This window comes from Salminus brasiliensis, chromosome 5 (assembly GCF_030463535.1).
Source record: "Salminus brasiliensis chromosome 5, fSalBra1.hap2, whole genome shotgun sequence".
NCBI lineage: Eukaryota > Metazoa > Chordata > Actinopteri > Characiformes > Bryconidae > Salminus > Salminus brasiliensis.
Window position 1 is genome coordinate 41,377,163 of NC_132882.1, and position 25,851 is coordinate 41,403,013.

The window sequence follows — 25,851 nt, forward strand, 5'->3', positions numbered from 1 at the left end:
AATAGAAAGTAAGTAAGGGTTATATTTTATATAAAATATAACCCTTTTTTTATTAAATATTTTATTTGACACACAAGCATCACAGAACCCAAAACTTGCCTTGACAAAAGAAACATCCCCATATTGTACATTATCAAGATCTGTGAGACTAAGGTTTAACTTTAAAACAGCCAGTTCACTGATATGGTTAATTATACCAGTGGTAACTAATAGGAGACAGCGCGAATGGAATGAAACATGCCACAGTCTCAGTCACATCAGTCTAATACGCTCACTGAAGCTTGCTTGGCTTGTGTAATGCAATTAAAATGTGTAAAAATTGTTATACCAACGCAGGAATATCTTCATTATTCACAGCGAATGATAAAGAGTCATTGGGCAGATCTGCAGTGTTGCTGACCACTGGTGTAATACGCAGCTAAATTAAAGTCAGTGGCTTTTCACCGAAGCTTGTTTTGCTCGAATTTCATTTCCTGCTGTGGTGGATGCATGTCTGCTCTATTGCTCCCTGGCTTTCTCGAGTGTGTTGTCTTGCAGCCGATGCTCTTTATCAAGAAATCGGCAGACGCTACACAGTAGCACGGCGGTGGGGACACTGAAGGTGGACAGCTACAGGAAAAAGAAAGGAGACAGGTGGGAAGGCCGGGGTCGAGGAAGTTTAAGCGAGGCAAGGAGTGAAGGAGTGTAATGATTAAAGGGAAGGCGCTAGTCGTGAGCAGGCTTTAGATGGATTAGCTCTCCATGAGCCGTATCGATCCAGCGCCTTCTACTCAAACTTGTTTACATGCTGTCTGCCTCCAGTCCCCCAGCGCACTCGGAGCGGGAGTACATGTGTGTGTGCGTGTGACTCGTTTACCCCCCACTATCCAAAGTTCATCCAAGCATTAAAAGTTAATCCTCCATAATAAGGAAAAAAATGAAGAGGAGGGGTTGGGGGGAGCGAAAGACCGAGACAGAGAGGATGATGGACGGATTTCAGAGGAGACAGATTGGGTCTAAACTGGAGGCTTAGCTCTGTGTTTTGGTTTGAATTAGACTGATAACTTGTACAGACTGTTCCTATGCTGGTTGCTGTGTCTTTCTTTTTCGCCACTTTTGCTTCAAATCCTCCCATAATCGTTACCTCGCATCGCTGTAGATCTGGACGGATACACAGATCAGCCTTAAAACCAACCACCGGTCCAGTATTGTGCAGGTCCGCCTTGTGCTGCTAAAACAGCTTTGATCCCTCGAGGCATGGACTCCACGAGACCTCTGAAGGTGTCCTGTGGTATCTGTGGTTCACCAAGGCCTCCATGAGTGTCACTGAGGCCTCCTTCCTTGGAGCACTTCTGGTGAGTACTGACCACTGCACCACGAAAACACCCCACAAGCAAGACCTGCCTGATGTTTTGGAGATGTTCTGACCCCAGTCGTCTAGCCTAGCCAAGCCATCACCTTCAGGAACTGACTGACTCTCTGGATCCCACCTCTTGACAGACGTCAATCCATTCTATCTTTATCAGCTATCGAAACCTATCGTTTTGCATGATATTCCAAAGTATTCCAAGGTCCAATCCTTTAATAAGGCTACTGGAAAACAGTGTGGAGTGAATAAGCTGTGGGTCTAGAAGGTAAAAGGGGGGACAAAGGGGAGCTGGGGGTAAAAAGAGAAAGGAGAGGGAGGGGTGGTGGGAGGCGGCAGGTGTGGGGCTAATGGCAATGGCAGCATGGTGCAGAGCGCACAGTGACTTTAACAGCAGGGCTTCAGCCGGCTGCACTTCGGACCCCCTTCTGCCCCCCTTTCTTTCTTTTCCCCAATCCCCCCCCCCCCTTTTTCCCCCTTTACCCCCTTTTTTCCTTGGTTTCCCCCTTATCGCCCTCCTTCACCCTACACTCACCCCTCCCACCTTCCATTTTTGCCCGTCACCCTCCGGAACAGCTTTACCCGATCTTGTCCAAGATTTACACACACCACTGCGTTTCTCCCTATCTCTGCCTTCCACTCACTACACACACACCAACAGAGACGCCCACACTGCGGTCACGCTGCCCTCGTGAGACCCGCGCACTCTTTTAATTGGCTCTGCCTATTATGTTGCAGAGGGAGGCCGCTCCGCTGTAACCGGAGCCCCTCTGCTTCAGTCTTATTCGTTTAGCGCATGACAGCAGAGGAGACATGCAAACATACTAGTTTAGGATTCCCAACCTTTTACAGGCCACAAGACCCCCCCTTTTTCCCCTTCCCCTCTCCCCTCACCACAGCTCATTTATTTATGCTTATATATACACATATATGTATATATATGTACTTATAAATATGTATAAATTATGTATATATGTATAAATCGTTAGAATGTGCCCAGATGTGGTTTTACAAGCCTGTTTACCACCCTGTTATTTCACCTCGCGCTGCTTTTCCCTTTACGTAGGGATCGAGGAAGGGGTGGGTTTGCGGCACTGCGACGGTTCACGGCCGCACAGCATTTCGCCTTTTTAGCCTCGCTTGCATATTCTTCCAGAGAAGCCGTTGCACTTAGCCTTGAAATGCCTTCGCTAGTGGGCTGGGTGTGTGTAACTTTCGGGAGTGAGCTTCAGGGTTCTTTTTTTTTAAAGAAACACCAATGTTTAAGGTTCACGGTTTGTCACTTCCGTATACTAAGCTCTCAATTTTGCCGTTTTCCATTCTAGGACACATTTTACAAGGAATCAAAAATGTGATTCTGGGCAAGGAATGAACACAGGTTATGAAATTATGACTATTTATTGTTTATCATGAGGGATATACCATTGATATCACAACCCTGTTAGCTGCACAGGGCTAGCCAAGGACAGCATGCTCAGAAAAACAGCATGGATGCCATGGACTGAGGCTCATTTAGTAGTCTGCAGTGCTCTCTAGCAGAAGCCTTTCTGGACGCCGGCTGACAGGACAGTAAGCCCTGGGCTATACTGTAATACATCAGTGACTCTGTGGCCACAGGGATTTGTGTTTCTCTACATATCTTTCTCTCTCTCTCTCTCTCTCTCTCTCTCTCTTTCTTTCTCTAACACACACACACACTCACTCACTGTGTCTCCATCCTCCTTGCCTGCCAAGCCTCGGCCTCATTAGCGGAATAGGGATTCCTGCCTGAATGGAACTGGCCGCCTGCCAGCCAGAGGTGAGAGAGAGAGAGAAGGAGAGAGAGAGGGAAAGGAAAAAATAAACATTTTTTTAAAGCTATACCACATCGACGAATCTCCAGATTCATCTGGATCCATGCGTTCTAGGTCCAAACGGGCGTCTCATGGAACTGTCGGCTACTTTTAGGTGTTGGAAGCTAATGAGATGTCCGTCTCTGGGCTTAGGCCAGACGATTGTGTTGTAGAGGTGTGGACCGAACTACAGTACAGTATGTAGGGGTGCACTGATATTGAATTCCTGGGCTGAGAACAATAGCTAGCATACATGCAACCTGCAGTGGTGCGTAGTGCTTGGACCCCTGCTAATCGCCATTACTTGTCCAAACCAAATAAGGTTATTGAAACGTGAAACCATGAAACCGAGACCCTCCCTTAAACAAGTTCGGACGGGGTGTCCGGACCAGGGGTCTGGATTCTGAACTCGGTTCGAACTTGGAAATCAGCGGTTCTCAGTCCTGTTCCTGAGGACCCCTCCCCTCCCTGCTCGGCACATTTTAGTGCTGGTCCAGCTCCGAAAACACCTGACTCAACTCATCAGCTCACCCAGCCTTTCCTCTTGAGCTGCAGTGAGAGTGGGAGTGTTGGAGCAGGTCAGGGGTACTGCAGGCCGAAGAAGACTGCATAGAGGAATGGGGGTCCGTTAGGGTCTTCGAGTGGGCTACAATTAACCAGGCCTGTCAAGAACAAGCAAGAGCTCCCAGGTGGTGCAACTGTCTAAGTGCTGGCCCTTTTATCCAGAGGTCGCTGGTTAGATCCCTTGTGATGCCACAGCCATCCGTGACCGGGTGTCCCAGAGAGCATAACTGGCCTGGCTCCCTGTCTGTCTGGGTGGGTGGAAAGGTCGTCCCTCGTCCTGCCAACCTCAATACCACCCAGCTATCAGGTGTCCTCCGCCATAGCCAGGCGTCAACCTGGTCTACTGCCCAGATAATTAGGCTGCTACAGCTATGAACAGATGCCATCACTGCTGTTGCTCCACCAGTAGGGTTAACTGGTAGAGAGAGTGCTCCGTGTGATACTTGCTCGACCACTTGTAAGACTCTCACTTACGTATGGCTGTGGCATCACCAGCTCTATCGAAATCTGCTATGGTCCAGCCAGGTTGAGCTTAGATGGCTGATCACTTGTTGCACAGGTTGCATTCGTTGTGCTTTTCGCCAGCTTGCCCGTCCCCCAAAATATTATGAATACCTGTCGTGTATCATGACAGCGTATCGGGATGTCAGGTTGTTTGCCGTATCGCGCACCCCAATTACAAGGCATGCCGCCGTTGCAGTGTGACGCAAGGCAAAGGCAATGCGATGTTTCGCCCATATTATGCAGCCCTAGTAGGGCAGCAGGGAGGTGTGTCTTGGAGGGGGTATGAAGAGAGAACAGGCGCAAGAGAGAGAGAGAGAGGGGGGTGCACTCAATGTCCTAACCCTTTTAGCGAGATTAGTTTTGAGTCTTAATGTCTCACATGGCCTTGCTATTCATCTTCTGACTCAGCCTCTCTCCCTCTCTCCCTCTCTCTCTCTCTCTCCTATAAATGGGCTGCACCGACTCGTCCCCGTCCCCGTCCCCGCCCCCGTCTTCCCGAGCGCTGTCAGGCCTCTCCCTTTCTGCATTCTGGAAAAAGCAGTGTGTATAAAATGCACACAGTAATGTCACCACCATCCTGGCAGTGTCACCTTCTCGCCGTCACAGCCTCACTGTCTCTCGGGCCTACCCCCATGCTCGCGCTCTTCCCTTCTCATCTCTCTCTCTCTCTTCTCTTGCTCTCGCTCTCGCATTTACTTCAGCTTATTTTTTCCAAACTGCAGCACCATTAGCTGCTGCTATCGCGGACAATGAACTGACAGAAACTGCGGTGGTAAATTTGAGCCCACCATGACGCGCATCTCCAACCTGTCACCCATCCACTTCCACTCCTTTTCCCCCCCTCATTTCTCGGGTTCCCTCTCTCATCTCGCCCATCTATCTCTCGCCCCATTTCACCACCGCTCTCCCAATTTCCTCTCATTAGCCACTTTGGAACCTGAGCGGCACCTCGTTCTCCACCTTTCCGCTTTCCAGCACGCTCCATCCTAGACGGAGAAAGAGAAAGAGTCCCGGGGAAACAAGAAATCTAAAAAAAAAAAAAAAGTGCGCTGAGTAATTGGAGTGCCTGAGGGGTGCTGGGGTAAGGCAAGCGGGGGGACAGGCTGTCCCCGAACATTAAATATTAACTGGCTGTTTCATCTCGGGCCCCTTTGCTGACTCCCCCTAATTAGGTTCCTGTCTCTCCATTTGCGCGACCGTCAGGTACATTGTATCCCCCCTCCTCTACCGATCCTGCACCTCGCTTAAGGGCCCAACTGTGGCAGCTTAGCGGAGGCGGGTTTTGAACCCACAACCATGTGATCGGAACCCCAGAGCTCCAACAACTGGGCCACCAGTGTAGCTTACTTAGTTAACAGACAACGGACAGAATGGACAAACCATGGACAACAGTCAGGCTATTTTATTCAGCATATGCTAGCTATATGTCCAAAAGTATTCAGACAGCCCTCTTAATTAAGAGGTTCATGTATCCAACCACCATTGCAAAGCATTGCCGCTAATAGCCATACACACTTATCAATGCTAAACGTTGGCTAATGGGCTATAAAGCTGTGGAGTATTTGGCCGAACTGTTGATGGCAGTGTTCAGTTTCATGCCTCATGGCTGAACGCAATCAGATCCTCACAGCAATGTTTTCCAACATCTACTGTATAGCCATGTATCTGCCCTTCTCAGAAGAGCAGCAAAGAGGGCACAACCCCCTTATTTATAGGCGGATGCTAACGAGTGGCTGTTACTTCTGTTACTCGTTAGCCACATTAGCCACATTAGCCATTAGCTTTGCTGACATTTGGCCGAACTATCGATGGCAGTGTTTGTTTCATGCTGCGGCTTTACCTAATACCCCTTATGGCTGAACGCAATCAGATCCTCACAGCAATGTTTTCCAACATCTACGGTATAGCCACCCTTCTCAGAAGAGCAGCAAAGAGGGCACAACCCCCTTATTTAAAGGCGGATGCTAACGAGTGGCTGTTACTTCTGTTACTCATTAGCCACATTAGCCGTTAGCTTTGCTGACATTTGGCCGAACTATCGATGGCAGTGTTCGTTTCATGCTGCGGCTCTCCAGCTGAAGACTTTCCAGAGGCGCTTTTGCCGCAGGATGGGCCGCAGAAGACGACATGACGGCTGCAAATACGGCTAGTCTCACTGCTTTGACCTAGCAGCAGTGTGGAAAATAAATAAGAATAAAACATCAGCTGCGGCAGCTACAAGTGAGCCTGTTACGTCTGAATTATTAATTGCAGTTTTGACGCAGCGCCCCCCTTCATAGACAAAACGGACCAGCTAACTAACTCGGCCATAAATTATAGATCGAGCCGAGCGTACGCAATAACCTTTAATCTGTCTGGTACATTGAGTTAGCGCGGGCTGATCTGCGCATACATAATCAACACACTTGCTTGCATGTATGTCCCGTCCACCACCCCATCTAACCCCCCATACCCACCCCCCCCCACCCCCGCCGATTCATTTAGCATTCATATGAATAAAACACTAAGAAAATGATGCATTAGCAAACTCCACAAGTTTTGTGTTGCTAATGCTAGCCCCAAAACTTCTCCCCCCTCCATTCCTCCCGCTCTGCCGTCGGCTAGCCGCTTAGCTTAGCGGAACGCTCGGATTCAATGGGTTTGACTTGTGACCCCCGTCGTCAGGGAGACCGCGGCAGCCGGCCGGAATGCCCACAGGACAAAAGGCCGAGTGCTAGCCGGCCGCGTCGGCCACTTCACTCTGTTTGTTTTGAGAAAGGGAACGAAGGAGGGAGGCCGGTTTTACAGCAACATTAAAGCGCTGAAGGGTTTCCTCGCGCCAGCATACTTCAGTAAGAAAGAGAGGGAGGGAGGGAGACAGAGAACGGGGAGACATGGAGACTCTCGAGTCGAACACGAGTAAAACGCGCCACATGTTAGCGTAGCGCTAATCGTGACCACACTGCTTCTAATTACAATGGAAGCTCTTCTGGCTTCGCAGCGCTAGCAGTGTATTTATGCAGCGTGAGCGAGGGGAAGGTTAAGGGTTGCGATAGCCGAGTGAGGCCTCTGTGGACTAATTCTTAACGTAGCAGTCGTATAGAATGCACTTAGCGGAGGCGGGTTTTGAACCCACAACCATGTGATCGGAACCCCAGAGCTCCAACAACTGGGCCACCAGTGTAGCTTACTTAGTTAACAGACAACGGACAGAATGGACAAACCATGGACAACAGTCAGGCTATTTTATTCAGCATATGCTAGCTATATGTCCAAAAGTATTCAGACAGCCCTCTTAATTAAGAGGTTCATGTATCCAACCACCATTGCAAAGCATTGCCGCTAATAGCCATACACACTTATCAATGCTAAACGTCGGCTATTGGGCTATAAATGTCGAGTGTTGGATACCGTCCGATTCAGCGCAAAATCAGCTGTGCAGTAATACCAGCTATGGCTGTGCACCCCCACATTACACTCCTGACATTCCCAGCCTCCTCATCACTGCCTTCAGCCAGTGTTCATAGGTTTTACGCTGCTATTTTCTAAGAAGTAATGCCGGAGGCCGCTAGGGTGGCCGCTAGCAGCTGCGGTAGGGTCCACAAAGCTAAATCCTTGCTTTGATTGGGCGGCCTCTGCTGCAAAGCTACCAAACGTCCACCTTCTTATCCCACCCATCCATCCATCCATCCATCCATCTTCTAATCCGCGTCTTCCTTGTCCAGAACCTACTTGGAAACACTGGTGCGCTAGGCAGGAACACCTTTTTGGGCAGCGCAATTTAGCTAGCGTGGTCGATTCACCAACCATGTGTGTAGGTGAAACCAGAGCACTCATAGGAACACCACTTTCTCAAATTTAAGGTTGAATCAAATGCAATCAAATCCTCACAGCAATGCTCCAAAAGCCTTCCCTGGACAGTAGAGACATTAACTCCAACAAAATCAGGAGGGACCTTTTTTTAATACCGTCAATTACACAAGAAATAAGGAACGAGCAGGTGTCCCAATACTTTTGTCCGTTGTGCTAATTCAGCAGCAAGAGTGTTAGTGAGGTCAGGATGTTACCGCAACTCATCCTAAAAGTATTGGATGGAGGACCGCCCATCATTTCGTAGAACACAGTTCTTCCACTGCTCCATGGCTCAATGCTGGGGGGCTTTATACCCCTCTAGCCCACATCTGGCATTAGGCAGCAAGTTGCTAATAGGTACATGTCTATCTGCTCCAGAGAGTCCTATTCTGTGGGCAGTAAAGGGACTAGACAAGCATGGCCACAAATATTTGCACATGTAGTGCAGTGTGTGTGTGTGGTCGACACTGTGATCATAATTAACAGCGGATATGGTGAGCAGTGCTAGCGTGTGTGTGTGTGAGTGTGTTTATGGGGTTTTAGCCGCTGTGTCTGAGGGGAAGTCGTAGTCGGTCAGTCTGTGGAGTTTGAAGCTTTGAGAATAAATAGAATGATGACTGAAAGCAGCCGTCCCTGCAGAGTGGACGCCTCCCTCGCTCTTCTCTCTCTTCCTCTCGTCCTCTTTCACTTCTGTCTCTTTCCCTGTTTTCCTGTCCCTCTGTCTGTGTCTCCGTCTCCGCCCACAATTCCGCCCTCCCGTCCAAACCATCGCTCGATCTTGCCTTGTGACTAAGAGCAAGAGTGTGTGTGTGTGTGTGTGTGCATGTTGGAGAGCTAGCAGCTGTTGGTCACGCTCTTGCACCTGTTCATGTCTCATCATGGCGGTGATGACGGATGCCAGGCCCTACATGGACCCACCCTGACCCGTTACACCCCCCAAGCAGACTAAACACACGCACTCACATTCCCTTTCCAGATCGTTGGACTTGTAGCCGACAGTTTCATGGCGTTTAGACCTGTGCTTTGAGACAATCGCAGCGATCTTTATCATTTGTGTCTCGTTTAGACTTCAGTTAAGTTTGTAGGTTTCCTGGCACAGACCTGACTTTTAGACACAGCGTTCCTGAGGAGTCTTAACCCCTTCCTCATGGGCAGTGGCCTCCAGTTCACTAGTGTTCTTGGGTTTGCCACCAGAGACTGTCTTTGGGGTTCAAGGCAAGCGACTGTAACGACCACTCTTCCAAAATCTTCCAGGACTTCTTCTGCATCCAACCCTTGGACTTTGAGGTGTGCTTGGGATCATTGTCATGTTGCAAGGCCCAATGACGCTCAAGCTTCAGCTTCCTCACAGAGGGCATGAGGATCATTGAGTGAATCCACCTTGCCCTTCCTCCACACGCTGCAGATTTCCAGCTGCAAAGCAGCAGCGAAGCATCACCGAGCCACCGCCATGCTTCACTGTAGGCAGAGGCGTTCTTCTCAGCAAATGCTTCAGATGTACCGCTGATCCGTAGATCCCGTAGTGTGCGCCTTACTGTGCAAACTGAAACCTCAGTGCCTGCTGCCACCAAGTCTTGCTGCAGGTCTTTTGCAGTCACTCAAGAGTTTTTGACCACCTGCCTCCTCAGGAATCTGGTGGCTTCCTCTTTCTGCCACGTCCAGGTAGTGTGGCTAGTGTTCCTTTAACTTCCAGCTGTGTCTCTAGGAACATTCAGGGCTCTTTGAATTTGGGTTTGGTGAGAAACCGACCAAAGGACGTTCAGAAACTCGTCGTCTGCCTCTTGCCATGTCTTACTGGTGGATTCGCTTGTCCGTCAACTACCTCTCATCTGTAATTGGTGGATTCGTGCGTCCGTCTACGGGCCAAAGGACGGTCAGAAACTACAGTCAATACGAATTTAAGGGCGAATTTAAAAAGCTGTGCAAAACTGCTGAAAGTTTGAACACTTGGGGAACAAACCTAATTTGGAGGCTGAGTAATTTCTGCAGACGTCAACCGAGAACATTAGGGCTGCGTAGCCCACAGCTCCAGTATCTAAACAGGAAAATGTAAATTCCGAAGTCAAACACTGTGTATATCTCTTTTTGGAGTGTGTTTTGAAAGCTGTATTAGCAGCGATACCACACTCTGGGGATGCGTGTCACTTGAGCAGGCTGTGAAGTGTGCCAGTGGAAAGAAATTATGTAAATCCACGTTATCATTAGGCCAGTGTTTCGAAATGCCTGTGTGTGTGTGTGTGTGTGTGTGTGTGTGTGCTCACAGTAGGACTGTCACCTTTTGTAAATGTCAGTGGGCTCTGAACGTGCCGGATGCAGCTGTTTTGGAGGTTTTCTCTTCGTAACTGATATTGCTTGTGGTGGTCTGGTGACTGATACTGGTTTTGGTGGTCTTGTGTTACGACTGACAGTGTGTACAACTAAAAACACAGCTACTCATGTGGCTGTCCAGCCTGGCCAGCTCAAGCCGCTCAGGCTGGTTAAGCTGGTTGACTAGCTTAGCTCTTGACCAGCATAAAGTATAAGTTTGATGGTTTTTGCTGGTCTACAAGCGTGACCAACCTGACCAAAGTAGACCACTAGGTTGACCAGGCCTAACCATGACCAAGCAGGTTGATCAACATGACTAGGCTGGTCGGCCAGCATGACCAGCATGACCAAGCTGGTCGACCAGCACAACCAGCATGACCAAGCTGGTTGACTAACATGACCACACTAGTTGACCACCATCATCAGGCTGCCCGCCCAGCATGCCCAGAATCAAATGCAACATACACTATTCTGGTTAAGAGCTGGTTAACCAGCTGGCTTACCAGTACAGGGCATGTTTCACCTTGATGACCAGCTTTTCAACCACCTTGTCCATTAAAGACCAGCTTAGACCTTCTGAAACCATCTGCTTAGGCATCTCCTTTACCCAAAATAGCAGCTAGCAAGCTGGCTAACTCACCTAACACATACAGAACCCACATACGTACCTGGAAATTACATTGGGCTTTGGCTTACAGTAGCATTGTTGGTTGCATGGTAAGACACAAAGACATAATGTATGTGTGTGTCCACGCTGTCCCTGCCCAGTCGTCCTCGCGCAAGACGTGTTTATTTTGCCAACATCAAGCGCAGAGACTCAGACCCAGGCTAATCCTGTTTAGCGCCACACACACAGTGACTCTGCCCATATCATATCTCTCGCCAGGTCACACCGAGGACGGGCACCTTTACTGTGCAGCGCCACCGCCTCCTTGGCTTGGAATGGATTAGGGACGGGGTGACGGGAATTCTGGGCTGATGCCGATACCAGCAGATAGACATTTATAGTGTTTATATTTGGACTACATCGAAATGGATCGGAATTCCAGATAAATCCTTAGCCAACAGAGATCCAGACAGTTTCTCAACCCACACTTTCTACAAGTAAGCGTATAAAGTAAGATACACCAATCAGCCATTACATTACAACCGGTAGAGGCAAGCAAGTGAACAGTCAGTCCCAGGAGATCCTGTTGGACCAAACTGTGATGGCTAGACGATTGGGATAGAGCATTTCCTGTGGGATGTTCCTGGTATGCAGTGGTCAGTACCTACCAAAAGTGAACCGGTGAGAGGGTCCTGGGCACCCTAGGTTCAGAAAAGCTCATGTAGGCCCCACCGTACTACTTACAGGACTGCTATCGTTTAGTCTAGGTGCCAGATACCAGAGGACACCTTCAGGGGTCTTGTGAAGTCCTTGCCTCGACAGGTTTGGAGCTGTTTGCCGATACCGATACTGTTCTGATATCATTGTTCATCCCTACGTTTAAGACAACCAAAGACTCAGTGAAGGCTAATGCAGATGCTGTACAGCGTCACTCATAGAACAAGGTGGCATAAAGACCCTAAAGTGTGTGTGTGTGTGTATGTGTGTGTGTACCCGCCACAATAGTACTAATCATACCATTCATCTCTCAGCCGAATCAGCCTTCCCGGTGTGAGCGTGAGTGATGTCGTTATGACACTGGGTGCCGGGCTCAGGAGACCGGGTGCCTTTTAAAACGAGTCTAAAAAATAAAAAAAATAAAGAGACAGGAGGGAAAAAAAACAAAAGTGACGGGGGGCTCGGAGTTTAATGGGGGCTCGTTTTTGTTTTAAGGACGAAATGAAAGAATGAGGGAAAAACGGTAAATGAAAAGGAATAAAGAGACGCTGAGAGTTGAAGAGGAGAGGCAGCTGGTTCTTCCCATAATGAGACCCTGCTCTCCTGCTGTGTGTGAGTGTGTGTGTGATTGAGTATCGTTGAGTGTGTGATGGTAAAGGCAGAGACGTGAATACGGAGGAAGCACGCTTCGTCATGCACCTGGGGCTGAACTTCAGTCTGGCTGGAAGCTGGAGGGTTCCCCCTGTTAGCGACGCAGACTGAGAGGCTATGTGGTGTAGTAGTAGCTATTGGTAGTCAGTGCAGTATACTAGTAGTACAGTATAAGGTATATTACTACCTAACTGCAGTAAAAGCATACTAAAAGTATACTGGTAGTGGCAGTCTTGACAGTATATGGTATATAACTAGGTAATGGTAGTCAATGTAGTGTACTAGTAGTAGCAGTCAGTACAGTATATGGTAAATTACTACCTAATGACAGTCAGTGTAGTAGACTAGTAGTCAGCAGTAATCAGTATATTAGTAGTAGTCAATATATCAGTAGTCATGTAGTGTATTGAGAATATAGTAATTAATAGTAGCAAATATAATATAGATTTACATTTAGTATATATAGTATATTAGTATGTATAATATAAATTACATTAGTAGTTACTAGTATTCACTGTAGTATATTAGTAAGCTTATATTAAGAGCAGTGATAGTCAGTATAATATATAGTATATTAGTAGTAAATGACCGTCAATGTAGTACACTGGTAGTGGCAGTCAGTAGAGTATGTAGTATAGTACTAGGTAAAGTTTGTCAGTGTAGTATACTAGTAGTCAGCGGGAATCAGTATATTAGTGATAGTCAGTATATCAGTAGGCATGTAGTGTATTGAGTATGTAGTATTTAATAGTAATATAATATGATAATCTAGTATAGATGAAGTAAATATATTAGTACATTTAGATTATATAGTTTGTTAGGATGTATAGTATAAAGTATATTAGTAGTTACTAGTAGTCGTGGTCGTATATTAAGCATGTTTATAGAAGCATGTTTATTTATATAAGAGTCGGGTAGTTAGTGTAGTATATAGTATATTAGTAGTAATCAGTGGTAATGTATGGAGTGAATTGAGCATATAGTAAGTAATAGTAGTCAGTATAGTATAGACTGGGTATAGAACATTATAGTATATATAGTATATTAGTATGTATAGTATATAATATATATTAGTAGTAATCAGTGGTAATGTATGGAGTGTATTGCGTTTATAGTAGTTAATAGTAATCAGTGGTAATGTATGGAGTGAACTGAGTATTAACATTATAGACAGTATAGACTATAGTACATTATAGTATATATATTATATGAGTATGTATAGCATATATTATATAAGTAGTAGTGGTAATGTATGGAGTGAATTGAGTATATAGTAATTAATAGTAGTCAGTATAGTATAGACTGGTATACTACATTATAGTTTATATAGTATATTAGTATCTATAGCATATAATATGTATATTACTAGTAGTCAGTGGTAATGTATGGAGTGAATTGAGTATATACAGTAATTAATAGTAGTCAGTATAGGGTAACTGGGTACAGTATATTATAGTACATATATATACAGAGTATATTATATTAGTATGTGTAATTTATAGTATATTAGTAGTTACTGGTATTCACTGTAGTATATAAGGAGTCAGTGGTAGTCAATATAGTACAGTATCTAGTTTATTAGCAGTTAATGGAAGCTAATATTATATACAGTATATAGGACCCGTGGTAATGTATGGAGACCAGTTTAGAATAATCCTAATCCTAATCTAGGACCTGTAGTATACATCTTAGTATTGAGTATTTAATATATTAGTATAAGTATATTAAATATATACTAGCATTATAATAAGTATCACAGATACTCTCATCATTAAATAGGCCATTGCTCACTGGTGTGACCTGTGGAGCGGCCTCCAATCTGTACTCACTTCAAAGTGCAGTGCGACTGCCTTATGCTGCTGATTAATATTAAATGTGTGTGTGCGCACGCGTTTGTGTGTGTGTGTGTGTGTGTGTGTGTCCGACCGTCCATGGGACCTTGCTCTCTCAGTGTGAGTGTCTATCAGTGTCTGTCGTTCGCGGTCAGGACGTCCCGTCCCCATCTGTCTCATCCTCTCTTCCTCCATTGCCATCTCCCTTTCTTTCTCCAAATCCGATTATCCACCTCCCCTTCAGTTAGCGGACCCCTCAACCCACACACACACACACACACTCTCTCTCTCTCTCTCGTGTCCCCTCCTTGCCTCCGTTGGGGGTCACATTGTAAGGGGGGGGCACTAATTACACCCTAATTGCCCCTCTCTGTCTGTCCAGCTGCTCCCCCGGGTAGAGCAGTACAACAGGAGCCCCACTGATCACACAGGGACGCTTTTCGGAGAGACAGAAGAGCGAGGCCACAGTAAAAAGCCAGAGACGGACGTAACGCAGCACATGGCTCTCGCGCAGAGGAGAGCGCTCTGGACGTGGTCTGTTTTTGCAATGGCTGCAATTAATCTCGAGTACGGTCGCCCCTAATGGACAGATGCTCTTAGGAATAAAGGGCTTCTGCTTTACAAAGCAGGGACGTCTGTTTCGTGTGTAATAGGCACAGTGTATGTGATTGTTTGTTTGTTTGTTTGTTTATTATTATCATCATGCTATATTTGCTGGGGAACTCGTCCCAGAGTGTAGGATAGCAACACCATTCCAGCTCCAGATTGTTTGGTGTTTTTTCAGTAGGAAAGAAGTATAGAAGCACACCAGTCAAGCAGCCATGTGGATTACCTTATCAATAACGTGGCAGGATTCCATAGTAACTGCATAGCAACCACCTATCCACACCCGTGCAACCACTAAGAACCACTATAGAATCCACCTTGCAACCATATAGCACCCATCTAGCAACACCATAGCAACTAGCTATCAACACTATAGCAGCCCCATATCAACCACTTGGGATACCATAGCAACTACCTAACAACCACTAAGCACCTCCTTAGGAACCACCTAGCGACACCATAGCAGCTACCTAGCAACTACCTGGCAACCCCAAAACAACCCCCTATGATTCCATTGCAGCCACCTAGTAACACCCTAGCAACCACTCAACAACCCCAATCCGAACAACACCTAACCGCACCATAGCAACCATCTAGCAACACCATAGCATAACATTTACCAAAAACAGTTTCACTTTTTCACGTGTCCATGTAGCAAGAGCCTAGCAATCATTTTCAAGACCTGGATTACCATAGCAACCACATAGCAACCCCTAACAACCACTAGATGTACCCCTGCAACCATCTATCTACACTTCAGCAACCACCTAGCAATACCTGAGCAATCCACTTCAATAATACAATAGATATTAATATTAGTAACCATGGACAACTGTAGCAACCACCTTACAATAGCCTAGCAACCATATAGCAATACTCTAAAGAATACAACATAAAAATAGCTCCCCCTTGAAGTACCATTTAAACCGCTTAACAGTACGTTCTCTTTCTCTGTAATGTTAACACAGGTCGATTTATCCATAAAATGAAGATATCGGCATCCACCCAAATTCCCAGATCAGTGCACCCCTATCAAACTACACCCCTTTTTTTTACACTGGAGGTATCGGAGAGACCTAATATAGAGCAAAAATCCATTCGCGGGACAGGGCACGAGAGGCGTCCCCGGAGAATGTCAACACTTGTTTGATCTCTAACCTCACACTGTGGTGTGGAGGTCCAGCTGTGTGACCCTAGTAGAATGTCAGACCCACTCACACACACACACACACACACATCATTTCAGACTATGTTTAAGGGAAATGTGCCTGTCAAGTACAGGTCATTATTATTTCATTAAAGAGGCGGCGCGGCCGAAATCAATGCCTCAGCTCCACTTCGATCGCCTGTCATGAAAAGAAAAGGCTTTTTTCTACTGCTGTCCTGCTTTGTGGGATATTGATGTGCAGACGACTTTGTTTTGGAATGAAATGGTCATTAGGTCAAAACCCAACCAGCCAGGTGATGCAATGGACTCCACCTCATCCAAGGACTGTTTTCTATATCGGAAAAAAACAACCTACAACAGTACAGCCAACCCAGGAAATTGGGAAGACTACTTAAGATAGAATAACTGCCTTCCAACCCCCGAGCAAACACATGCTATGTCACCCAGAATACCACAGAACCCACCAGCAAAACCACTGCAACCACCTGGAATACCATAGCAACCACACACTGAGTGGTTTGACTGGAGGACTGAACTGTCTTTGGCCATTATACCTTAGCCATCGCCGTTGTGCTATGTTATAGAAAATGCTGCGCATCAAACTAGCAACCACCTGAAATACCATAGCAACCACACACTAGCACACACTCTCAGTAAGAGAAAAAAAAAACATTAGGTGGTTTAGGGAGGACTGAACTTTCATTACAGTATATAATATACAACCATGCGCTATGTTATAGAAAATGCTACGCATCAAACTAGCAACCACCTGGAATACCATAGCAACCACTAAGAAATCACATGCTCTACCACAACCTCAATGAGAGACAAAGAATGTGGGACAGTTTGGGGGAGGACTAAACTTTCATTGCCCACCTAAGATACAATAACAATTGCCTAGCAATGCCCTTGCAACCACCTGGAATACCGTAGCAACCACTTAGCAATCACACACTCTAGCAGACACTCTCACTAAGGGGTAAAGGAAATGGAGTGGTTTAGGTAAGGTAGGACTAAACTTTTGTCCACCAGTTTAGACAACAATTTGAATGGTTGTCTAGCAACCACATTCTATGTTATAGACAATGCTCCACATCAAAGTAGTCCAGCAACCATCTGGAATACCTGAGCGACCACTTAGCAATCACACACTCTAAATGAGAGTTACAGGAAATGGCATGGTTTTGGGAGGACTGAACTTTCAGTGACCACTGAAGATACAATAGTGATTGCCAGGCAACTTCCTAGTAACCACGTGCTGTCATGGGAAACTTTGCATTAAACAAGCAACCACCTGCCATACCATAGCAACCATGTAGCAACCACACCCTCTACGAGAGTTAAAGGGGATTAAATGTTTTTTGGGGAGAAGTAAACTTTTAGTGACCAGCTAAGATCCAATAATAACTGCCTAGCAACCATGCGCTATGTCAAAAATGGCTTCGTTTACAGCTAGCGTGTTAGCTCACGTTTAGCATGTTAGCTTGTAGGTTAGCAAGTTAGTTCACGTTTACTGCATCAGCTTGTGGTTGGCACGTTAGTTTGTGGTTAGCTTGTTAGCTCATGTTTCGCATGTCCACTTTCTGTTAGCGGTTTACCTCAGGGTTAGCATGTTTTGTGTAGCGTCTCTATGACTGAGAGAGCACTGTGAGTGGAGGCAGAACCTATCATGGTTTATCCCTTATCGCAGCACTGTTGGTTAGCGGTTAGCGGCCTAAAGTTGTTTGGTACCTTTAGTAATTAACAGTATTAAACACTACATCAAAGCATCCCTGCTAGCTAGCTTTAGCCTGCTAAGGGTTAATGATGCTCCGAACGCTGGCTGAGTCGACTGCATTAGACTGATTGGTCCTGCATTAGAAATGCTCTCAGATCATAGCGATCTCATCGAGTGCTTCAGTGTGTGTGTGTGTGTGTGTGTGTGTGTGTAGCATACTGCAGTGTGCTGGGTTTCAGTGCCGCAGTGTGTTCAATGTGTTGATGTGTTGCTGAGCTCTCTCTTGGACTGTAGCGCTTTTAGCACCTTTCTGACAGCCTGTACACACACACACACTCACACACACACACACACACACCTGAGTGTGTCGGTGTACTTATTGCTCTGTGGGAATTGATGGCGCAAGCCTTTCGTCAGGCTTTGTGTTTTTTCTGTCTCTCAATGGGAAGTGTGTACATGTCTCTCTGAAGTTGGGAAGGGTGTGTGCTTTCATAGGACTGTGTGTGTGCCCCCCCCCCCCCCTCCACCCCCAGCTAGGACTTCCCATATCAATGCTAGCAATCACATGAGTCACATGGCTAGCAATCCCCCAGCAATCATATGCTATGTCATAGGAACCACTTAGAATACCATAGCAACCACTTAGCAATCACACACTCTATCACACAATCTCAGTGAGAGATATAGGGAACACAACTACCAGCTAACTCCCTAGCAACCACATGCTATTTTATGGGGAATGCTTCACATCAACCTCGTAACCACACAGCATGCCATAAAGCATAGCAGCAGCATCCTTGCAACCACCTGGAATACCACAGCAACCACCCAGAATGCCATAAAGCATAGCAGCAGCACCCTTGCAACCACCTAGAATACCATCGCATCAGACACTAGCAGTCACTGAGTGCCTGGTGGGTTGTGAGGCCTTTATCCATCGCTCATGCTCAAAGTCTGGTGTACACACACACACACACACACACACACACACACACACTCAAAAATGGGATTAACAGCCTTTTACAGTGTGTAGACTCCACCGTGGCCTCCCCATCAAATCTTATCACAAGGTTATCCTCTCTCTCTCTCTCTCTCTCTTTCTTCATCTCTACACACCTGGCTCTGTGCACACAGCTGCTCTGAGTGTTTGCCTGCAGTGGACGCACAATGGCTTTAGTGTGTGTGAGTGTGTATGGCCGTTCGCCGGAGCTGCCAGGCTGAACAGAGTGGGCGTGTGGTCAGCCTTGTTTCCCTGGAATTTCAGCGCTTCAGTTTGTTTGATGTTTATGATGGAAAAATCAGAACACCAGTGATTAAAGAGCATAGGAGTGACATCACCACTGCGGTCACTGCACTGCGGTCACTGCACTGCGGTCACTGCAGCTAAATATGAATTTACACTTATACATGTGATTACTGTCTCTATCTAACTATGCTCTCTCTCTCTCTCTGTCTCTCTCTCTCTCTACCTATCTCTCTACTATCTGTATCTTTCTCACGGCCTGTCTCTACCTATCTCTCTCTCTTCACTGTCTTTATCTCACTCTCTCTCTCTCTCTCTCTCTCTCTCTCTATTGACTCTTTATTCTCTTTCTTTCTCTACTGTCTGTCTCTCCACCTGTCTCTCTACTCTCTCTCTCTTTCCCTATCTGTCTGTCCATACCTATCTCGCTCTACTGATCCCTCTCTACTCTTTCTGCCTGTCTCTCTCTTTCTCTTTCTCTCTCTCTCTCTACTCTGTCCCCTCTCTCTTTCTCTCTATCTATCTCTGACGCCCTCTACCTGTCTCTCTCTCCCCTCTCTTTCTCTCTCTCTCTCTCTCTCTCTCTCTCTCTATCCTCAGCTCACAGAGATTACGCTGAGGAGTTACACAGAAATATTACTGTAAGAATATTGTTACCATCATCATACACAGCTCATATAACCATACTCTCTCTCTCTCTCTCTCTCTCTCTCTCTCTCTCTCTCTCTCTGCAGTGTGTCTGGCTGGAATCACAGTGAAGGTGACCCCTGAGGTGCACGTGATTAAAGGAGGGACCGCCCGGCTGCCTTGCTCCTACACCACCTCTGACAGCTCTGCACTTGTTGTGGTCAACTGGTTCATCGTGAGTACATTCCACTCGGTTGGTGTGGGTGCGCTGTGTGTGTGTGTGTGTGTGTATGTGTGTGTAATTGAATCTGACCCCGTATAAAAAAAAAAATAAAAACATCTGCAGATTCTGCAAGATCTGCAAGATCTGCTGGTATTGGGAGATGTAGGAGGTGTAGCCACTTTGCCAAGGTCTGGAGACCCGAACTGTCACCTTCAGCTGAGAGGAAATTGGTTCAGATTGTCAGGAACAACCCGAGAACCACCGAAACACAGGCCTGCCGTACCCTGGAAGGTGCTGGAACACTACTCTTCGCTGTCTACAGTCAAGCAAGTTCTACGTCTCCATGGACTGAACGACTGAGACTGAAGTGTGGTGCTCAAAAAACTGACGCCTTCAAGCTCGGACAAAGAAAAGGCCTTCTAAATGGGAAGGGTTTAATGGTCAGATGAGCCAAAACTCAACAGTGTTTGGCCACTATGACCAGAGGTGTATTTATAGGAATGGAGGGGAGGCATTTAAACCCCAGGTGGTAGCATCATGCTCTGTGGCTGTTTTGCTGATGGCTGAAACTTGGGTGCCATTTGGCCTTCCCAAAGTCCTGACCTCAACCTTATTGAAAATATGTGGATTGTGCCTAAAAGCCGTGTCCACGCCAGGAAACTAACACATTTAATTGAAGTCTGCCAAGTTTGCCAAGAAGAGTGGTCAGATATCCCACCAGAATTCGGCCAGAAGCTTGTTGTTGGTTCCCAAAAGTGTCTGAAAGGGTGAAGGTACAGTATGGAACCAGGGTCCTGGGAAGACTAGGGCTAGGACCAGCACTGCATACGTGCAGCGCATGTTTATAGATGATCTTCCTGACGCTCCAGCTTCTGTTTATTTGGCTTTTCCAACAATTTCCTACTTCTCCATCTATACCCTTTTATCTTTGTGTGTTGTGTATGCTTGTCCATCCTCTCCTTTCTACCATCTCTTGCTCTGTGCTTTCTGATCTCATGTCAGAAGCGCGGCTGTTTTTGTGACCTTGTCGGCCCTAATGGCCTCGTCTGCAGTTACAGAATTACTAAAGCATAATTCATAATTCAACATAATTTGGTAATTGTTTATTACCTTGAACTAATTACTGAATGTGTCAAATAATGGCTTGAATATATGAAAATTATTTTTCATACTTACGATGCATTCCAAAGCTTTTTTATTGGACACACAGCACGTTTTTATTGATGTTTTCCCCCATGGACAATCTTATGTCACAATGCTACAAATACAAATAGTAGCACCCAACTAACCACATGGGATACTATGGCAACCACTTGGACTGCCCTGGCAACAACCTGAGCATAGCATAGGGACCACCTGGAAGACCTTAACAACCACTAGAAATACCTTAGTACCTGACTAAGCCACCACCTGGGGCACTTCAGCAACTAGCAACCACCTGGGGCACTTGGACTTACATAGCAACCACTAGGGTGCTAACACCTTAGCAAGAACATAGCAACCACCTGGAACCACTTAGCAACCACCTAAAATAATTAAGTAGCCACCCCCTAAAAACCACACGATACACCACAGCAAGGACTTGAAACGCCACAGCAACCACCAAAGAACAACCCAGGCACCATGGCACCGTAGCAACCACCTGGGACACCTTAGCTGTTTTGACTGTTTCAGCTAAAATACCACAGCAACTGCATAGCAAAAATCTAGCAACCCCCTAGGATACCATAGCAACCACTTGAAAAAAAAACTGTTTTACCTTAGTGACCAAGTAGCAACAGATGTTCTCCCCCATGATTCTGAATAGGGTGCACCTGTGTACCCTTCTTATGTCACAATGATACATATACAAATAGTAGCACCCAAAACAACACATGGGATACCATGGCAACCACTTGGAACCGCCCTAGCAACAACCTGAGACACTGTAGCATAGCATAGGGACCACCTGGAAGACCTTAGCAACCACTAGAAATACCACTACCTGGGGCACCTCAGCAGCTAGCAACCACCTGGGACACCTTAACAATCACATAAAGTAACATAGCAACCACCCTAGGAACACCATAGCAATCACCCTAGCAACCACCTGGAACACCTTAGCAACCACCAGCTTAGTAATCGCCCCAAAACCCACATAAGACACCACAGCAACCACCAAAGAACAACTGAGGACTGGTTTGAGGAGCACTGGCATTAAGGATGAATGAAAGTCCTAACAGTAGCAAAAGTGGATAGCAGTAGTCATGTGTACTTAAGCCAGACTATCTCTCTCTCAACCTCTCTCTCTCTCTCTCTTTCTCCCAATCTGTCTCTGTAGGAGTCTGCAGGCTCAAGGAAGCGTGTAGCATACAGATCCTCCATAGAGTCCGGTGTGAGCAAAGACACTCAGTTCACAGGCCGCGTCACCATTGAAACCGACATGACCCTGGTCATCTCCGACACCAGCGTGGAGGACGAGAGGAGCTTCTTCTGCCAGGCCAGTGGCGCCGTGGGCGTCAAAGAAGAGAGAACCGACCTCAAGGTTTTCTGTAAGTCCGGTTCACGTCTCTGACCCCAAACTCACCTTCCAGAAAACGACACTAACACACATACATACAAAAGTAGGATCAACAGGCCGTAGCTCTGACCGAGTTCTGAATGATCATACGACTTATAAAACGCCCACTTGCGTCCAGTAGTGGCCACATACAAAGGGTACGATTGAGTTGTAAATGAGCAGATCTACAGTAGAGTTCTACAGTAGTGTTACATTATGAGGAGGATGGACTACAACAGCAGCTGACCACACCAGGGTCCACCACTGTCAGCCAAGAACAGAAAGCTGAGGCTGCAGTGGCTCAGCATAGGCTCACCAAAACTGAACAGTAGCCTGGTCTGATGAATCTCCATTTCTGCTAAGGTACACAGATGGTAGGGTCAGAATTTGGTGCCCACAGCATGACTCCATGGATCCAACTTGTGGATCCTAAATGACATGAACAGTCATCGCAGTCACCATCAGCTCCACTTATTATAGTTCTGTAGTCCATCTATTTCTCTACATACTTTGATACACCTTGATCTTTAGTGCTAAGGACCCCACAGGACCACAGAGCAGGTATCGTATGGGTGGTGGGTCATTCTCAGCACTGCAGTTCATTGCAAATCAGGGGTGGTCTGAATATTCTGATAAGACTGTGTTGTCATAAACATATGCTTGTCTTAATTCGAACCGTGTTGGTCCCTCAAATGGTTTCTAAGCTTAGCCAGACCAGAACCTGTCCAGAAGATGAAGAACTGAGGAACATCCCTCTCGGACAGTCCTTATTTTTTGATCGTTTAGTTTGCTGGCTAATCGAGAAGCACTGCCCTCTGAAGTAAATCCCCAGCAACTAGATTAAAGCTGAGTCTCTAGCCCCTCTAGAGTCCCTGGGGCCTGTTTTGTCCATTATCCCGGAATGAGTCTTATACGAGACATATGGAGCCGGTCTTTTTAATTCTGTTTATTAGGCTAAAGTAATGTCCTAATAAGCTGGTCAGGAGTCAGTTATGACCATGAAGATTGCATTTGACACAATTAATTAGTTGAGCGATTCCATCCATCATGCTTGATGGATGTCACTTTGGTGGCCTTAAGACATTTGCAGAGGGGTGAGTGCAGTGATGACCAATGCAGGACACCCCCGTCCTTCGCCCTTCACTTTTCAAACAAAGGTGCTTCAAATGTGGTGCCAAAGAAGAACCACTTTTGGTTCCATAAAGAAGCATGTTTGTGATGAAGATGTGTGAGTGTGGAGAACCTGTACATAAAGTCAAGGTTCTTTAGACCTTCTTCACACATTTCTATTACATGTATGCAGATGGCGCTGCACCAGGATTATCAGCCTATAAATACCTGTGGGGAGTGTGGCCGGACTCAGACATTGAGAATAGTGCAGTGCAGTGAAGGCTTGTTGGATGTATGGAAAATGGGTGGCAAAGCAGATGTTGATGATAGGGCTATGGGCTAGGGAGTCTGAAGGTGTATCGAAGGTGTACTGTCATATGGGTCTACCAGCAGTGATACCAGACTGGGATTTCTGCCACTGCTGGTAGACCTGTATGACCGTATGCTTTCAGACACCTGTGGATTCAGCTGCTTCCTTCACTCTTTAACCTTTGACACACCCAAATGCATTCACTTCACTTCACTCCACTTACTTACCCCACATGTATTTATTACCTGATCATCCTTGTGCAACGCCATCTGCAGGAGCCTGAAGATACTACCACCTCATTGTTTTTGCCTGAGGAGCTTACTTCTTTCTTTATGAAACCAAATATGGTTCTTCTATGGCAACACTCAAGAAGAACCTGTAATAGACAAATCCAGCAACTTCTCTGTGGCTTCTATTATTATAGCTGCTGGAAATATGTCCATGGTAACGGACGGTACCCGACAGATGATGCAGACTAAGATTAGGTTAGAAAGCCCTGGAACACGCTTCTAATTTCCTGGTCTGCTTCCACAGGGCTCCCCGATGGGGATAGGCTACTAACAGACTATTAATGGCAGTGCTTGTGGCGTTCACCAGTGTTGTATCCTCAAAGCACTTGACCTCGTCGCCTCCAGCCCTACTGCTCACTGGCTAGCCAATCTAAATGAAAATGATCTTTATTGCAAATGATCAATATGTCAAACGTTTCAAGGACCCTGGATAAAGACATTTAGAGCCTCTGGCTTTGTGGTCATTCCATTCATATCCATACATATTCCAGTCATATACGGTTCCTCCCATAGTTCGTTCACTCTTATTGGATGGCATGTAGTTGCAAACCATTTGGCTATTGGCTATGTTGTTGTTATGTTTGTGTTCTACCAATCCTCCAGTGTTGGCTGGCTTGCTGAAAAATGCTCAATCAAAGGCTTCCAGTTTTAGCCAAGCGAAATAGCAAAATTATTAACCCTTGCCCCCATTCTCCATTATGTTCCATTATAAACTGAATTATGGGCAGTGTAGACAAAGCAGATTCCTACAAAGTAATGTCAATTAAATCATAAAAATATATCATACAAAATGAGTTATTGCATAAGCAGTCATATGTGCCTTGCTGGCCTCCCTCACTAGTCTCCTTCTTACATGGTCACTCAGTGTATGAGGATGGCCTGCTGTAGGCTGATTTACACATGTGCCATATTCCTTCCATTTCTTAATGAATCTCCAGGGGATGATTAGTGATGATTAGATTTCCATCTCACTAACTGTGGGACTACTAACACCGACTGCCTGGACCTATGTTGAATTAGGTCACTTTATAGGGGGTGAATATTTATGCAATTTATTATTTCACAGCATATATTTTAATTTAATTTGTCTTATTTTTAAGATAAAACCATAATAAAAATTGTATATGTTTAAAATTATATTCACCATAGATTCACCAATATTATTATAAATACCCTTATATTTAACAAATAATAATTATTATATTATATAGGAAATATCAAAGGGTGTGAATACTTTTTATAGGCACTGTATATCATTGTGGATAACAGGTTACACCACAAAACAAAGCCAACTGCTAAAAAATAAGTAAGATAATTAAAAGAAACAACAGCGCAAAAGGAATTTGGAGAAGCTCCACCCACTTTCTGTGTAGCACAGTTTTAACATCATTCCGGTCCCAAAATCATAATATTAATGTTTCAATATAAATCATATGATCATAACACAAGTATTCTGTCCACATCATGCAGTCCTATTGTACAATAAGTGTGTCAGTGTGTGTGTGTGTGTGCGCATGTGTGTTTGTGAGAGTGTGTGTGTGCATGTGTGTGTGTGCACTAATTGCATGGCTGTATTACGTTGTTATGCCGTACAGTGCTGTGGGCTGTGTGCTGTGGGCTGGGACTGCAACAGACCAGGCTATTATTGCATTTCCCATCAGGACGGAGCACTGAGAGCCATAATTGTATAATGACTGTGAGCGAAAACTGAGAGGCTGTGGTCCCGAGAGGGAAGTGCTGGGACTAGGCTAATGGCTAATGCTGCAGCACAGGGGAAATGGGCTCAGGGATAGACAGAAGGAAACTGTCAGTTTAGTCCATTTATACA

The 25,851-nt window shown here is 45.9% G+C and overlaps 1 protein-coding gene across 2 annotated transcripts in view; it reads left to right on the forward strand.

Moving 5' to 3' along the window:
* The window catches only part of bcam (basal cell adhesion molecule (Lutheran blood group)), a 74,518-nt gene that overhangs the window by 29,303 nt on the left and 19,364 nt on the right, over positions 1 to 25,851 (forward strand). For both annotated transcript variants that reach the window (XM_072680432.1, XM_072680433.1), the window contains exons 2-3: positions 19,659 to 19,786; positions 22,095 to 22,305. In XM_072680432.1, coding sequence (XP_072536533.1) covers positions 19,659 to 19,786; positions 22,095 to 22,305 — 339 coding nt within the window. The remainder of the gene's footprint in view (positions 1 to 19,658; positions 19,787 to 22,094; positions 22,306 to 25,851) is intronic.